Below are 17,011 nucleotides of genomic sequence, written 5' to 3' on the forward strand. Positions count from 1 at the left end.
CTAGAACCGGGAAGTGGAAGAGGCGACAGCAGCTGAGTGGACACATGGGGGAGGGGAGGCCCAGCCTCAGCCCCTGTGCCTCCCTGTGATTCATCCCCCAACCCGGGGAACAGGACCTTCCTCTGCCCTCTGTCTGTTGCAGACCTCAGCTCCTCCCAGCTTGGCACAGAGCTTTCCAGATAAAGCTGGAGCCCATCTTCAAAGGAGAGAGATGTGACCATAAGTCAGACGGAAAACTTCTGGCTGGTTGTCTGTTTCTCTTGGTTCCTGCCCTAAGGTGGGGAGTGGGGTGAGAGGTCACTGTAGTTTATGTGGTCCAGCCTCCACAGGCCCTTACTTTTTCTTTTAATGACCCCAAAAGGGATAGGATGTGGATCTCAATAAAACCTGGTCCAGGGCTAGATTTTCCCTCTTCAAACAACATCCAGTGACTTCTTTGCAAAGGCCGTTGGGTATGTAGGTCTGGGAGGGAGGGAGACAGTAGGAGGGGAAGGTGAATCTCAGAGCCCTGCTCCTCTTGAGACACACTGCCTGGCCCAGTTGTCAGGGAGCCTCTGTTCCCAGCACTGGACAGTGATTTCCTTGAGGACAAGATGGTCTTATTCATCTGATTGGATGTAGGCGTGAGGCTCGGGGGCCCAGCTTAAACCACCTAGGTGAGAACCCTGCTTAACAAATACTGGTAGACTAACACTAAAGTGAAATGAAGGAGAAAATGGGTTTAGAAAGGCAGGTGGGATGATGGAGACAGCCACTGTTCACTCATTTGTGTTACGAGCATTGACTGAGTACACACCCCACCTGCCCACCCTGTGCTGAGTGTGCAGACAGCTGTTTCTTGCCATACAGTTTGGTTGTCTGCTGGGAGCAGAGCCACTGGTGAGGAGAGCAGTGTGTATGCGAGGAGTGGGATGCAGGACCCTGCCTTCTTGGGCTTCTTGCCCCCTGACTTGGTGCTGAGGCAGGTAATAGGAGGTCTGAGGCCCTCTCAGCTTGGGCATCTGTGTTCTCAACCTCAAGCTTGTCTCACTGACAGGCCCTGCTTTGAGGCTCAACTACAAACTTCCTGAGAAGCCATGGTGCTCTTTATCACTGTGTGTGTGAAACAGAAATCAAATTCTCCTTTCCTTCCCTCTGTGGCTAGCCCACCCCTGACTCATCCGCACAGCAGTCTGCCTCTGAATGCTCTGCCACAGAGAAACAAATACTGTTTGCCCACACTGACAGCATTGCAAATGCAGGCCTACTGATGGATAGGACTGGTCTGCTCCCATGCAGAATGTTTCTACCATTTCTGAGCCATTATGTTTGCTTCTTATAATTTTCCTGTTTCCTTCCTTGTTATCAGGCCACGAGCTATCTCTGAAACTGTCTCTAACAGTCCAGGTCCACCAATATTTATCAATCACCAACTGTATATCAGGTTCCATAGAGACCCCTACTAATTGTTCTATGTACAGGTTAAAAGATCACATGATCAATCTCGTTAAGATTGTGGTTAACTACACAGGAAAGACAGTGCCTGCCTGCTGGCTGCACAGGAGAAGGGCTCCACCCAGGGAAAAGGGTGACTATCCCTTCAGCCCTCACCCTGAAGCCACACAACTCAGTCTGTCCCCATGTGTCTCTGACACCTTCCGAGTCACTGGCCCTTTGCTGGAGCCCAGGGAAACTCTCTTCATTGCTGGCTTTGAAGAAACAATCTGCCATGTTGTGAGTTGCCATATGGAGAGGGCCCTGTGGCAAAGAACTCAAAAGTAGCTGGCAGCCAACAAGAAATTGAGGCCCTCAGTCCAGCGTCCTGCAAAGGACTGTTGTTGCCAGCAACCACGTGACCTCAGAAGCTGATCCCTCCCCGTTAGCCTCAGATGAGAACCCAGTCCTGGTCCACACCTTGACTGCAGAGGACCTAGCTAAGCCACACCCAGGCTCCTGACTCACAAAACTGGGAGAAAATACATGTGTGTCATTTTAGGCTGCTAGGCTTGTGGTGATATTGTTATACAACAAGAGATAACTAATACAGATAGTATCTGCCTGTGACATGTGGAGAAATATGTATTTGGTCTCTGCTCCTGTTTCATGGCGCACAGCTCCTAAAACTCTTGGAATCTCAATAATAATAATAATAATAATAATAATAATAATAATGGGTATAATCAGAGTTCATAGGCCCTAACTAAAAGCTATGAGCCATGTCCTATGGGTAAACTATATGAGCTTTAATACAAGCTCTTAGCTCCTCAGAAACCACTTCTATTTCTCTCCTTACTGTGAGCTACTGCAGGAAACAGAGCTGGCAACTCGTGTTCTGGATAGTTGAGGCTGCGAGATAACTGAAGTGCGGTGGAATTAGACAGGATTCTTCTAGTTCAGTGGTTTCCTTCCACTATTAAAGACTAGTCATTTTTATATTGTGTGCTGCCAAGCCGCAGGGTTTAATGGCATTGCCTTGGCCTGGGGTCGGGGGTGACAGTCAGGGAAGGGGCAGGCTGGGCTCTGTCCCTAACACTCCCTCAGCAACAGATCAGTATGTCTTTTGTGTCTGACAGATTTGTCTGTAAATTGAGCTTCAAGGTAGTTCTATCAACCTTGTTTGATCTTCTTACTTCTCTGGGATGTAGGACGGACAGAATTTTTCCATCCGTTTTGCCAACGTGGCCCAAAGATTTAGTGACTTGCCATGTTGATAGAGGGGAATGAAGCACCCTACATGAGAACCCAGGCACTGGAGCCAGGGTTTAATCCCAGCTGTGTGAGCTTGGGCAAGTAACTTAAACTCTCTGTGCCTTCATTTTTTTCCTCTGAATAATATGGATAACAATAGCATCTACTTCATTGGTTTAAATGAGTAAGTGGACACCTGGTCCTGGCACATCTTTAGTGCTCCGTGAGTATTAGTTGTCTTCATGGGCTGTGCTGGGCTGGGGATCAGGGGTTCCTCAGTGCTGACAGTGACATTTGGGGTCACCTGAGGATCAGTGTGAGAGGCTCCCACTGTCCACTTCTTTCTCTCCCAGCTCTGGCCTTCCCCAGGGAAGCTATACCCTCGCCCCAGGCCCAGGGAGCCAGCAGTGCAGGAGAGGGGGCACCCGGAGGCCATGGAGCCCTGAGCAGCTCAGAGGTGGGGCACATGCAGAGTGTGATTGGAGGCCAGCTCAGGACGCTGACACAGGTGAGCTGCTTTCTTGCTGCTGTCATAACCTGTGCCCTCATACACCATCCCCCACTGCTGAGGTTCTGCCATGGGGCTGTTCCTTGCCTCAGCTCTGCCCTAGAGAAGGTGCACCCAGGCACCCAGGCCTGGGATGTCCTGGAGGTAAAACAGTCAGGGTCTCCTGGCCTGCCCCGGGCTACACAGCAACCTGCCCTTCCAGGCCCTGCCCCTTTCCCCAGCCTTGTACTCCGAGTCAGAGCGGGGACGTGACTCACCACTCTCTGCCTCCCCCACTGCAGCCACCGCACCCCAAGTGAGCTGTAGCTGCCCTCCTGGTGCTTGGGATGGGTTGGGCCACCTCTGCCTTCCCCGGCTTCTCTGGGCTGATTCCTGGTTCTTTGTAGAGATGGGGAAACGAAGATCCAGAGAGGCACAGGGTGCTCTCCCTAGATGGCCCTCTGCCCCCTGTGTGGTCAATGTAGGCGTGAAGCAGGTCACTCAGAAAAGGGTCCAGGGAAGGGAGGCTGTTGGCTAACCCAAAGGGCCAGGGCGTCTTCCTTGGGACGGAAAGGGGGGCCCTCGGAACAGCCTCATTCATTAACTCTAACCAGAGAGGTCTGAGCTTTTCTCCATGAGCCACTGGGGGCAGCCAGAGCTTGAAGAGCAGATGGGAAGGTTGAGGGACAGCTAGAAAAAAGCTGAGGGGATCTGGGGTCCAAACTGGGCTTGCAGGCCGTGTGGCCTGAGCCAATCCATTTCACCTCAATGAATCGGGTGGCTGCCATTATTTCATGGAAAGGATTTTATTTACAGCTGCATTGAATTTAAGAAAGCGAGCAAGGAATTGCTCAGCCCTGCTGCCTCCTCAAAGGGCCCCTAAGGGCTGCACGAAGAGGGGCTGGGTGAGGGAAGAGAGTTACCATTTGGGTGCCAGCAAGGAGCAGGGGACCTGATTACATTTGATCACCTTGTTTAACCCTCCCATTCAGCTGGTATGTATATTAATATTAATCTCCACTATACAGATGGGGAAAATGAGGTCAGAGAAATAAAATGACTTGTCCAGCCTTTAAATAGCAGAGCCAAGATTCAAATTCGAGTTTGTTTTGTCCCCAAACCTGTGCCCCATTCCTTCCTTTGCCTTGCCTGGCCTCCTCAAACTCCCACCCACATATTAGACTCTCCTAAGAAGATCCTGCCATGGGGAGAGGGTCGCCTGGAGGAGAAAGAGCCCCGGGGGGGCATAGGGGATACCCCTTTGCTCACTGTGTTGGAGTTTGCAGAGAAATCAATACCCCAGGCCGAGGACTCGCTTCATCTTCCAACTTAGAAGGAAGAGTGGCCCAGGTCACTCCCACAATTAAGGCCAAAAACCAACCAGTATTTTTATGAGAACACCCCCATCTTCTCTGGGAACCACACCCCCATCATCTGCCCTGGGGAAACTTCAGCCAAGCTGCACTCGGCTGTTAAATTCCCAGACCGTCTTCACTCACCCAAAAGGAATCTCTGAACTGAAGCTGGGGCATCATCTTCAGGAAAATGCTGCGGCAAAACTTGTTTTCCTGCCACAGACAGGGCTGAATGAGGCCAGGAGCCAGGAGCACTGTCTCAGACCTGCCTGGTAGGCTGGCCCAGGCTCCCCCAACTCAGCCGGTGCTGTTTGCAGCACCTCAAGAGGCACACAAGCCAGAGCTGAGCTGCCAGAAGGAGGAAAAGCGCACAGCAGAATGAGGAAGGAGCAGAGCCCGGTGATGGGACGGCGGGTCCTGGTGTCCTGCCTGGCCCCTTACCCGCTGCACAGTGATGGTGGCGGAGAGCCTCCCAGGCTGCAGGACTAAGTAGGGATGCCAGCCCCAGGTAGGAGGCAGTGGCCAGAGGGAGAGATAGTTTTGTACACGGACAAGGCAGGCAGGCAGCCCAAGGCTGCACAGGAAGGTCTGTGCAACCTCTCCCCGGGGGCGGGTACCAGGGCGCTCGCCCACAGGAAGTAGAGCCAGTGTGCTCCCCTGTGCAGCTCCGCCTGCCACTGTCACCCTGCTGCTTGCCTCCACTTGCCCTCTACTGGGCCATTCTCAACGGCTGTACATTTAGGGAGCCTGAAGCCCACTGAAGGTGTGGGCAAGGACAGGGCCCGAGCCCCACTCCCGATCAGGCGCAGAGATGCTAGACTCTACAGCCCTCACCAGCAAACTGTTCGGGAGAGGCTTCCCCAGCCCTAGGACTTCATCATTCATCAAACCCTGATTTCTCGGTGCCCCAATCCACATCTGCCCTCAAGGAGCTCACGATCTAGGGGCAGACACAGCTGGGCTCTGGGGACTGTGGGAGCACCGAGGTGTGGTGAGTAGATAACTGGCCAAGAGAGAACCGTCTGAGGCTTCACGGGCACTCTCCCCACCCCAGCCCCAAGTCTCCAGATGAGACACTTTGGGGCAGGATGCCCCCTCTGAAGGTGGAGTCTTCAGACTGGAAGAATGTGGTTGGACCAAGAGAGAGAGTAGTATAAAGATACAGATGGAGGAGTTTGAAAATCCAGGTTGAGGCCCAGTTTTTGTTTTGTTTGGGCCCCACCCTTCACTGGCTGAGGGATATTAATTGACTCTCCAACTCTTTGAGCCTCAGTTTCCCCATCTGCCACCCTCAGTCTTTGGAAAGGAAAAAGTCTTGAGACCGTTACCAGAATTTCTGGTTTGGCTGGGCAGGTGCTGGGGGCATTGTCAGGTACCACCGCGAGAGGAGCCCTGGGCTGGAGCCCCAGACACAGCTCTGAGGGGCCAGGGCCTGCCCACGCAACAGAAGATGCCAGCAGGGGCTCCTGAGCCCAAAGCCAGTTGACAAGAAAGGATGAATCAGCTTGTCCACAAATCAGCACCCCCGCGAGCACCCCCACTGACGAGACAAGTGAAAACTGCTGTACAAGAGCTAAGCTCCCAAGTGCCAGAGATGTGTGCCCAGGATTGGAGATGGGGCACACGCATACTTCTGACATAGCCCCAAGAGAGAACACGTCAGGGAGAACCGCAGAGGGGTGTGGTTGCCCCCGGTAACCCCCTGTCTCCCAGACCTCTGGGTTTGAGCTAATAAACATCTTCTAATAAGTATTGAAGGCACCCTAGTTAGGTTTTCTGTTGCTTGCCGCGGAAGACATCTAATGGTATGAATATCACCTTGAACCCCAACGGCCAAATGCTGAGAGACTGCACCTCATCCCAGTGGCGTCCCGTCTCCGAAAGCTCTGACTCAGCCTCCCTGGCCTTCGTTTTTCCACCTGTCAAACCGGATAATGCCCTAGTTCTACAGGCAGACTAGAAATCCTCTGTTAATAGAAGGCTCAGACCTTCTTATCGGCAGAACACCTCGTAGCCAGTCTCTCTCCCCTGCCTCTCCAGAAGTTCCTCCCATCAGCCCCCCACAAATTTCTGCTCCCAACAGGCCTTTTCCCCTCTCCCCAAAGGTACTCTTCACACTCCTTGTCCACACCTCACCCTTTTGTCCCCCAGCCTCCCTGCTGGCATGCCTTCCTTGTTGTTCCTGACCTGGGCAGGCCCTCCCAGCCCTTAAGGCTCATCTCAAGGCTCTCACACAGGAGGCCCTCCTTTCCTAACTGCTCTGTTTCAGCTGGGGCAGCCCCGGATGGATGGCCGTGCGGGTTGTGGGCTAAAATAATTGAGGAAGGAAGTAATGGCAGGCATCTAAAGAAACCATAAAGTTCTCTGCTACGGAGAGGGCTTCTTCCTTCTCTCCTCAGCGCCCCACCGTTTGCACCTTCCAGGGCTGGGCCGGAACAGCCCATGCGGCTTTGCAGCACTTGCTGAGTGCCAGTGGCACAGGAAGGCTCTACAGGCCCTTCACACAGTCCTCCCCCCACCCTGCGGGGTGCACACTGTCACCATCCCTGCTTCACAGATGAGCAAACAGGTGACTAAGGAATGTATGTGTTGTACATCTGAAACTAATATAATATTGTATGTCAACTGTAACTGAAAAAAACAACAATTATTAAAAAAAAAAAAAGTACACCAAGCACTGTTGCTCTCACATCACTACACGTCAGTGTGGTTGTTTTTCGTTTAAAGTTCAAAAAATAAAGTGTAATTCAGTACTAAAAACAACAAAAAAAGAGTTTATGTGACTCACCCGACACCTCGTGGCCAGTAAGTGGAGCGCTGGCCTTTAGGCCAGGTCTGTGTGACGTGAAAGCTCATGCTCCTGACCTCCACTCTGCACAGCAGGTGTCTTCCTTCCTTCCTCAAGTGACGCCTCCAGAACCTCTCCCCTTTTCGATAGCTGTTAAAACTAAGCCAAGGGAGCGTCGTGGGGCCTGCGGTGCTACTTGGCAAGAGTCCAAGCCTGGCACAGGGTCTTCTGGCTCGTTGTGTGACGTGCACCCTCTGAGGGTGCCTTGACTGCAGGAACACAAAACCAGAGGGTCTGACACAGAGCAAGGGTGTCATGTCCCAACGAGGGGTCTGGAGGGAAGGCAAGCTCCGTGGGGTCCATTCGGGCCCCAATTCCGTTTCTCTGTGATTCTCCTACTTCACTATCTCCTTCTGGGGCGGCAGAGCTCTCCTCCAATGCTCCTGACACCGACACACCTCCAGGAGGAGAAAGGACGCTTCTGTGTCCCCTCTTTCCCGAGCCTCTCTTCTCCTCCGCCTCCTTCCCAACCTCCCAGGAGAACTCCCCTGGTGTCTCATTGGCCAGAAATGAGTCCCGTGCTCACAGGTCACCACCACTGGCCTCAGGACTCCCTGACGGAGATGCTCTGCGTGTTGGGCGTCAATCACCGCAACCAGCGCCGCCCCCCCCCCCCCCAGCCGCTCCGCAAGCGCTGTGGGCACCGACTGCTCCCAGACCCTGTCGGAACAGGGGCCCAGAGACAAGGCACACCTGGTCTCTGCCTTGGGGAGCCTACAGGCAGGTTCGAGAAAGATCCCTCCAGATGGGAAATGGCTCAGAGAGGATGAGACCAGCAGAGGTTGTTGTAATATCCCTGAGAGACAGATGGACCCTGGATGGCGCAGCCGGGGTAGGGGGTGGGCTGATGGGACATCAGGGAGGTGAGACATCAGAACAGAGACATACAAATGCCCCTCAGAAAAGGGAACTGTTCTTGGGCGTCCCTCTGTCACCAGCCCCCTGGGGAGGAGACTCCAGTCCTGAAAATCACAGCTTTTTAATGACTGTTCTAGCTGCTGCAAAACAGTTTGCCTTGAGGACTGGGCAGCTGTGCCTCAAGCCAGGCTGTTGCTCCTTTTTAAAGGGGAGTCCCCCTGTGCAGGCAGAGCCCCATCCTGTTTTGCACGGTATTTGAACACATCTGCCTGAAGAATTCAAGAAGTAGTAGGTTGAAGGACTGAGTATAAAATGCCAAATCAGTTGTCACAATATCAGTTGTCATAGCCAGCCACATAGCAGGGCTCAGCTCCTGAAGCCACGTCATCCATCCTTTTGAGCCAAATAAACAACACAAATAATCCTGGCTACCATTAAAGTAGTATTAATAGCTGCGGGACCTGCACGGATTTTATACACTTCATCTTACTGATTGTTCTCTACCACCATCAGCTATGTAATTTCCAGGGTCAATGCAAAATAAGAATGTGGGCCTCTTACTAAAAAAGCAGGGGGAAATTACTATTAAATGTACTAAAACATAAATGTTTTCCTTTCCCATGTTATCTTAGCCTGGCCTAGTACTTTATTTGCTGTTTAATGTTACACTCCGTTGGGCCTGGACATACTTGTAGGACAAGGGCCCTCCTCTCGTTTACTCACTTTTATGCAAAACCCACCAGCTGCTGGGTTTCCTTATCAGCCACCGGACTCCATTCCCCAGCTGGGGTCCGGGAAGTCAAGCCAGTCATCTCCCTTTCCCAAGGTGGACTGCAATCCCCAAGGGTATTTGCAAACTCATGCAAGGGTGCACTAGGTACTTGGTCAGGAGTGGAAGTCACCTGCCAAATGTGGTATAGTGCCATCAGCCACTGCTGTGCCCCATTCTGAGATGCCACCAGGCAGCCCTGAGCCTCCCCACACATGCACCCATGTCCCTGATGGGGGCAGAGGGTGGCAGGGTCGTTGCACGGGAGCTGGGAGGGGAAAGCTGAGAACCCATCCAGGGGAGGTGGCAGGAGGCAGCTGAGCCAAGGCTCTAAGTCCTTGATGCTGCATTGGTCTCCCATTGATCTTCACTTACAAAACACAAATTTGAAGCTAATATTGTGAAGAATTTCAAGATGACGACTGCAGACCCTTAAGCCCCAAATGCAGGGCCCTCCTGAGCAGCAGGTCTTGTAGTTGCACATCCTGAAATCGACTCTGCTCACTACTGTCTGTTCTCCACACAGTGGAGTGGCACCTTCAGACCCAGATTTGATCATGTACCTTCCCATTGTCACCTTGTTATGAGTTCCCACTGTTCTCAGGACAATGATCCTTGTCCTTACATAGCCTATATAGACCCTACACAATCTGTCCCTCCCCCCCTTACGCACACCTTAACCCCATCTCACACAGCAAGACTCTGCAGCAGTAGCTTGGGGCGTTCTAGATACGGGAAGAGGCTACAGAGAAGGAGTGTCTCAAAGCTCCTTAGTGACACTGGGAAGCCAGAGTCCCTTATCATGAATTCAATTTGGAAAAAGCATTCCACTGGTCCAAGGGGCATTTGTTTTGTCCCTTTCATTGCTAGCATGCTGTCTTAATAATGTCTGCCCTCTCTGTGCAGGCCACAGGACACATGTACCTCCTTCCTGAAGGAGCTCAGTGCACTGCCGTGACGCTGGCCATGGCTGCCAGGAAAGCTCCTCTACTCGACCCCTGTGGTACACTGTTCCTGGGGGAAATGCGTGTGGGGTCCCACCAGGTGGCCAGAGGCTCATGTCCCACTCTCAACCCCACCGACCCTGCCCCAGAATGGAACAAGGCCCCTGTCGTGTATTCACCAGCATTTCCTGAGCTTTCCTCTCTGGGGACATGGAAATGAAAAAGGCACAGCTCCTGCCAATCTGCGGGGGGGGGCCACCCAGAAGAGGCGATGGGCCGCGTGGCAGGACAGCAGTGTGTGCAAGGAGAGAGGAGCATCGCTGAGGAGCCAGGTCCGGGAAGGCCTCCCACAGAAGGGGAGCGGGGCCTGACTGACGAGAAGGAACTTACCAGGCAGGAAAGTGAGACCAGGCAGGAAAGGAGTTCCAGAATAACTGTAATAGTCGCCTGTCGGGTCTCACTGCATCAGGCCATGTGCTAAACACTTCATGTGTCTTAGGTCTCACCTAATCCAGCAGATAGGGAAACGGAGGCTCAGAGAGGTCAGTTAATTGTCAGAATCCCATCCTAAGTGGGGTCTTTCCTTCCTAGAGTGTGGGGCTGGAGGTGAGGGGCCAGGCCAGGCTCTGGGGCAGGAGCATGGTGAGTAAGGAGGGGAAAGAAGGGAAGTCCCCGGCTAAGAGGAAGTGTGGAGACCAAGGGCTATGCAGGGTGGGGGAGGGGCTGCCATATGGTACGTCCGACACCCGGAGACATCCCAGCCCAAGTTCCTTAGTGGGGGCCTAGGGTGTGGCTCTCAGCCCTCAGGATATGATATAGATTCTGTTTTTCAGTTTGCCCCAGAAAAGAAGTTGCAAAAAATAAGACTCTTTCGCACTCACACAGCTCTTCTGAGTAGACAAGGAGCTTTCAGATTTACTAATCTGCAGCCACAAGAGTGTGACTCTGAGTTTCCAAGCCCCTGTCAGTCTTCGGAAGCTTGGGTACGAGTTAGGATCTTTGCAAGACGTCTAGGAGGTGCAATGTGGTCAGTGGGCAGCCAGCAGAGTAACCGGCACAGGGGCCCAGTGGGTGTGGGGAAAGGGTTCCTTCTGCGAGGGCCAAGAATCACCCTACCACTGTTCACTGGTCACAGGGAGGAGACTGGTAGTGATGGAAGGACGTGCACATACCAAACAGCAGAAAGGGAGCCTATCAGAGCTGTGTGGGACTTTGTAGTAAAACAAGGCCAGGCCCTGACTTGGGGCCAGGCAATCTGCCTAAGTTTTAGGTTTCATAAGTGAGTCAGACATACACTCTTGGATCAGAACTCCTGCTGTTGCCTTACTGCTTCATTCTACAGATGGGGAAACTGAGGCCAAGTGGGGACAGAGCAACTGACCTGACTAACAGGGAAGGCAAGTGTACCCACCTGCATTCCACAACAGCTGACCTCCCCTGTCCCCATCCTTTCTAGCTTGTTTTGGTTGTCAATTTTGGCAGCTGTATCTCAGAAGAGCTTCAAAACAGTTTTTTAGCATACTATCTCCAGTGGAATTGATTTTAATTTAGTCAAAAAATGACTTGTTCAGAATTAGGCAAAGCTTGATTTTGGCCCAGTTGGTGTTTAATTATCACAGCGAACCTGGGATTCAGAGGCGGTGTTGCAGGAAAACGGCAAGGACCGAGAAACTCAAGCGGCACGCAGAGATCAGGGAGAACACAGCTTTATTATGCCGGCGGGCTCAGCGGGATCCTGCCCAAAAGACTGAGCCCCTAGCAAGGTTTTGAGCAGGTTTTTATGGGTTGGGGACTTCCTTGAGTTGGGGAAGGGGTAGGTGTCATCTGGTGATTGGCTCAAGGTGTGGCTTGGAGGGGGTTATGCGGACGTGGGCTGGGGCTTAGGCTGGGGACTTCTCTCTCCGCTGGGGCCACCATTTTAGCTCAGTTCCACGTGGCAGGGAACCATTTTAAGGTCAGTTTCTCCATCATCTCCCCCCTGTTGATGATCGTAAGTGGTAACAACTTAGAGATCATCATATTGGCTAAGAGGACGATAACCCTATAGAGCAAGGATCCAGGCTGTAGCCCGACAGGTTATGGCGGTCTCTATGAAACATAAGTACGAGAAGGTTGGGTGGCCAGAGAATTTTTCCCGGCAGCCAGAGGGTCAGGAAGGGAGGTCGTGACTCCTTCCCGGGGAAGAGATAGTATGAGAAAAAGCCAAATCCTGGTTGCTGCCTAAGACAGGTTAGGGAGAGGAGGCAAGTAGCCCAGAACAGGAAGTAGAACCTAACAGTCCCTTTTCCAGTGGTGACCAGCTCAGAGGGGAGGATGCAATGAGACCAGCAAAGGCTAGAAACAATAGGAGTCCAATAACAGCGAAGACGGAGGCCGGGCAGACGACGGCGAGGCTCATCCGGGCTGTTTCTTGAGGGTCAGACGGAGTGGGCAGGCCGGGCGGCCCAGGCATTGGTCTCTGGCTGGGCTCCTTTAACCTGGGCGTGATGGATCCACGGGTCAATGCCTGAAACCTTAAGAGCAGTGGGAGTAACAAGTACGACAGTGTAAGGGTCTGTCCACCGGGGTCGGAGGGGCTCGCGCTTCCAATCTTTGACCCAGACTTGGTCTCCCGGGGTAAAGGGGTGTACCGGGACCCCGAGAGAAATGGGGGCCCTTTCCAGAATGTAAGCACATACATCTGAGGGAACCTTGTCCAGCGCGGCCATCTGGTTTTGGAGGCTGGAAAATCCCAGCTGGCGAATGTCGCCAGGGAGACTGGTTAGCAGGGGAGGGGGCCTCCCAAACATAATTTTGAAAGGAGAGAATACAGATTTGCCAGGGGTGCAGCATGCCCAAAGGACAGCTAGCGGTAGGAGGTCCAACCACCCTAGGGAGGTCTCCTGGTGGAGTTTAGCCAATGTCTCCTTGAGGGTATGGTTCATGCGTTCAGCTTTCCCTGAGCTTTGTGGTCTGTAAGCTGTATGGAGCCTCCAGTTGATGCCTATAGCTCTGGCTACCGTCTGGAGAAGCTCTGCTGTGAAGGCTGGCCCATTGTCACTGTGTATGGAAAGTGGAATCCTGTAACGGGGGATAATTTCCCTGAGGAGGACCTTAGCTACTTCGCGGCTTTTTCAGTCTGAGTGGGGAAAGCTTCGACCCACCCGGAATAGATACAGACCAAGACCAGTAAATACTTAATGCCGCGGCATTTTCTCATGTCGGTGAAGTCGACTTCAAGGTCCTTAAAAGGTGCAGCACCGCTTCTCTGAATCCTGGGGATGGGGTTAGGGCTGGACTTTGCACAAGTGAGGTGGTTACTTGAGGACCTAGTAGGGCTGGGATGAAGAGTCTTCCATCGGGCAGTTGCCACCACACTTGTGGCAATCTGGTGGCCCCTTCTGACTTTGCCTATCTGAGTTTTTCTTTTGTGTACCACGGGAGGGATGTGGTGGTAGTGTCAGTGACCAAGAGTAGCTCACTAAGGCTTCCCATCGCCACTGATTTGGCTGTGGTGTTGGCAAGCCTGTTCCCGACTGCTAAGGGCTCATTGCCCCTCTGGTGGCCCTGACAATGGATAACCAAAACCTGCTGGGGAAGCCAAATGGCTTGTAGGAGCTTAAGGATTTCTTGTTTATTTTTAATAGTTTCTCCCTCCGCGCTCAGAGGGCCTCTTTCTTTGTATATAGCCCCATGGATATGGACAGTAGCAAAGGCATACCGAGACTCAGTGTAGATGTTGACTTTTCGGCCCTCGGACAGAGTAAGGGCTCTTATTAGTGCCCATAGTTCTACCCATTGGGCTGACCATCCCGATGGAAGTGCCCCTGCCTCGAGTACCTCATCTGTGGTGGTTATTGCATGCCCCGTGTTAGGTTTTCCGTCCCTCAGGAAGTTGCTGCCGTCAGTATACAGAGTAAGGTCCGGGTTAGGGTGTGGGCTGTCCCAGAGGTCAGGTCTGGCGGCATAGACCTCGTTGATAACTTCTATACAGTCATGTTCTGGATCCCCTTCCTCGGTTGGCAAGAAAGTGGCTGGGTTCAGGGTGCACGCAGTTTCTAATGAGATCCGAGGGTTTTCCAGGAGTAGCCCCTGATACTGAGTCAGCTGTGCATTTGACAGCCATCGGGGTCCTTGACTGTTCATTAAGGTGGTGACCGAGTGGGGTACTTTAACTATGAGTCTTTGGCCTAAGGTGTCTCTGCAGAGCTGGGCTTTCTTCCAGGAGACTCTATACCCCATCTTGACTAAGTGGGACAGGAGTGCCCGTGTCGCGGTTTGGCACTCGGTTTCAGTGGCACGGGCTAGGCGCAGATCATCCACATATTGCAATAGAGTGCAGCGGTATTCTTCTCGAGCGAAGGTGGCTAAATCTGAGTCTAGCACTTCCCAAAGAGGGTTGGGGAGTTTTTGAAGCCCTGTGGGAGCTGAATAAATGTCAGCTGGAGCTGCTGGCCAGTATCAGGTTCAGTCCATTCAAAGGTGAGCAGTGGTTGGCTCTAGGGTGCCAACCAAATGCAGAAAAATGCATCTTTCAGGTCCAGGCAGGTGAACCATCCAGACTCCGGGGGCAGCTAACTGAGGAGTATACGGATTTGGGACTACGGGGTGTAGGGAGACTGTGGCTTGGTTTACCGCTCTTAAATCTTGTACTGGCTGGTATTCTCCATTAGGTTTCCTTACCGGCAGGAGGGGCATATTCCATGGCGACTGGCACTCTATGAGTATCCCTGCTGCTCTGAGATGGACGAGGTGTTTTTGAATCTCTGCCCGAGCTTCCCTGGAGATGGGGTATTGGTGTAGCCGTTGGGGTTGAGCTCCGGATCTCAGTTCCACTAAAACTGGGGCCTTATGTTTTGCTAGCCCAGGCGGGTTATCTTCAGCCTAAACCTCCAGGAAATTGGCTCTGTATACTTCCAGGTTCTGTTCTACACTGTGGGTCCTGTAAAGCCTGCATTCTTTTTCCCTCGGGGTGATGATAGACAGAATAAATCCTTCCGCCGGAGGCTGCAGAGACATGGTGGCTTGGCCTGATGGCTTGAAGGAGATTTGGGCCCCTAATTTGGTAAGGAGGTCGCATCCCAGGAGCGGGATTGGGCAGTCTGGTAAGTAGAGGAACTCACGTGACACTGTGTGTCCTCCTAATTTACAAGTCCAAGCCTGGCAGAATGGTCGGCTCTTAGCTTGATCCCTGCTGGCTCCCATTATGGTGACTCTGCGGTCCCCGAGTGGTGCCACCGGCGTGGTGACTACCGACTGTTCTGCTCCAGTATCTACCATAAAAGTCACTGTTTGGCCCCCTACATCTAAGTCAACCGTGGGCTCGTGGGGGCTGAGTTCGAACGAGCCCGGTCCTCTTTAGTCCGACTCGATTCCCGCTAATCCTATGAAGTCGGGCTCTGGGCTGTTGGGGTTGGGACCACGGGGAGGCCGAGGCTGGAAGTGGAGTGTTTGGAAGCGGTGGGGCCATGCCAGCCGTGGTGCGTAGGGAGGTGGTGGCGGCTCTTCATCAGGGTCCCCCTGGTAAATGGCCTTAGCCATGTCTTTCTGGGCACAGCCGCGTGGGTTCCGTGCAACGTAGATCCTGGACTGTCCCATACTATTAGAGCAGAACCGTACCCAAGGAGGAAAGGTTCAGGCTATTTCCAACCATGAGTCAACTTAAGGAACTTGTCTGGAAGTCCTGGGGTCCCGGTGACAACTACGTAGACTTGGCGAATCGTGGGGAGGTCAAGAGTACCTTCTGGGGGCCATCCCACATCAAAACCTGGCCACTCCAGCTCACATAAATTGTGGAGACGTCCGGGGGTCATTTTGACCCCGTAGTCACCTCTGAAACCTTTCCTGAAATTCTTTAACATGCAATCTAGAACCGTGGGCTTCCCGTGTTTCCCTCCCATGATGTTCGGTGTCACGTGGACAAGGGAAGGGTTTCAATCAGGCGCCCGCCTGGCTGTTTCCTTCGCGGGAACTTAGGGTGCGTGTTGGCTAAGTGTTTCTGTATAAACCCCGGGTCAGGTCACACCCCGAGAGTGTGAATCACCATTATGCCTTACGATGTTACCACGGAAACACAGGTTGGGGCTCACTCAGGTTCCGTAGCTGACAGGCTGTAGATCCACACAGAATCCCGTTCGGGACCAAGCACACACATACTCATTCAGGGAGGAAAGACGCCTTCCCCCAGAATGGCCCTAACTGGAGTCCGAAGTGGGACTCAGCAGGAGGTGATCAGGCTCCCCTTTTGTCATGTGGGACAGGACTGACTTGGACAGTGGCCCCCAGGCTTACCTGGTCCGACGGGAGGTTCCAGCTGGTTGTCCCTGGTCCCTCTCAGCGGGTCCAGCTGGGGAGGCGCAGGCCGCGGTCACCTGGGGAAGGTCTGGTTCGGGGTCTGCCAAAATCGACAGGGCAGGGCGCATCTATACTCTTCTCGGGTTCCCTGTTGCTCCGCGGCCTGCCTCTCGCCCCACACCAGTTGCGCAAGGGGCCAGCGCGGTTGGGTTTCCCGGTCAGGGAACCAAATGTTGCAGAAAAACAGCAAGGACCGAGAAACTCAAGCGGCACGCAGAGATCAGGGAGAACACAGCTTTATTATGCCGGCGGGTTCAGCAGGATCCTTCCCGAAAGACTGAGCCCCTAGCAAAGTTTTCAGCAGGTTTTTATGGGTTGGGGACTTCCTTGAGTTGGGGAAGGGGTAGGTGTCATCTGGTGATTGGCTCAAGGTGTGGCTTGGAGGGGGTTATGTGGAAGTGGGCTGGGGCTTATGCTGGAGACTTCTCTCTTTGCTCGGGCCACCATTTTAGCTCAGTTCCACGTGGCAGGGAACCATTTTAAGGTCAGTTTCCCCATCAGCGGGAGGCCTTAACTTCAGTCTTTGCTGGGCCAGAATATCTCTAGGTTAAGATACGAGGAGAGGACCATGGATGAGGCAAAGGGAGTGACGTCTGTCAAAGCGTGGAAGCAGGAGGGGCGAGGGTGGGGTCCGCGAGCACTAGACTTAGAGCCTGAAGAACAGGGTTAGAATCCTGGCCACAGCCTTACCTGTGTGGGACTCAGCTTCCTCACCCAGAAAATGGGGGTGAAGTGCCTATGTATTGAACA

The 17,011-nt window shown here is 53.1% G+C and overlaps 1 protein-coding gene across 3 annotated transcripts in view; it reads right to left on the minus strand.

The window, feature by feature from the left end:
- The window catches only part of PSTPIP1 (proline-serine-threonine phosphatase interacting protein 1), a 54,709-nt gene extending 44,157 nt beyond the window's left edge, over positions 1–10,552 (minus strand). For 2 of the 3 annotated variants that reach the window (XM_033108493.1, XM_033108491.1), the window contains exon 1: positions 4,654–5,118. In XM_033108493.1, the coding sequence (XP_032964384.1) occupies positions 4,654–4,689 (36 nt within the window). In that variant the 5' untranslated portion in view covers positions 4,690–5,118. Of the gene's footprint in view, positions 1–4,653; positions 5,119–10,318 lie in introns of those variants that run through there. The other variant, XM_033108492.1, reaches the window with a different exon arrangement.
- Positions 10,553–17,011: the final 6,459 nt, after the last annotated feature.

Source organism: Rhinolophus ferrumequinum, chromosome 6 (genome assembly GCF_004115265.2).
Source record: "Rhinolophus ferrumequinum isolate MPI-CBG mRhiFer1 chromosome 6, mRhiFer1_v1.p, whole genome shotgun sequence".
Classification (NCBI taxonomy): domain Eukaryota; kingdom Metazoa; phylum Chordata; class Mammalia; order Chiroptera; family Rhinolophidae; genus Rhinolophus; species Rhinolophus ferrumequinum.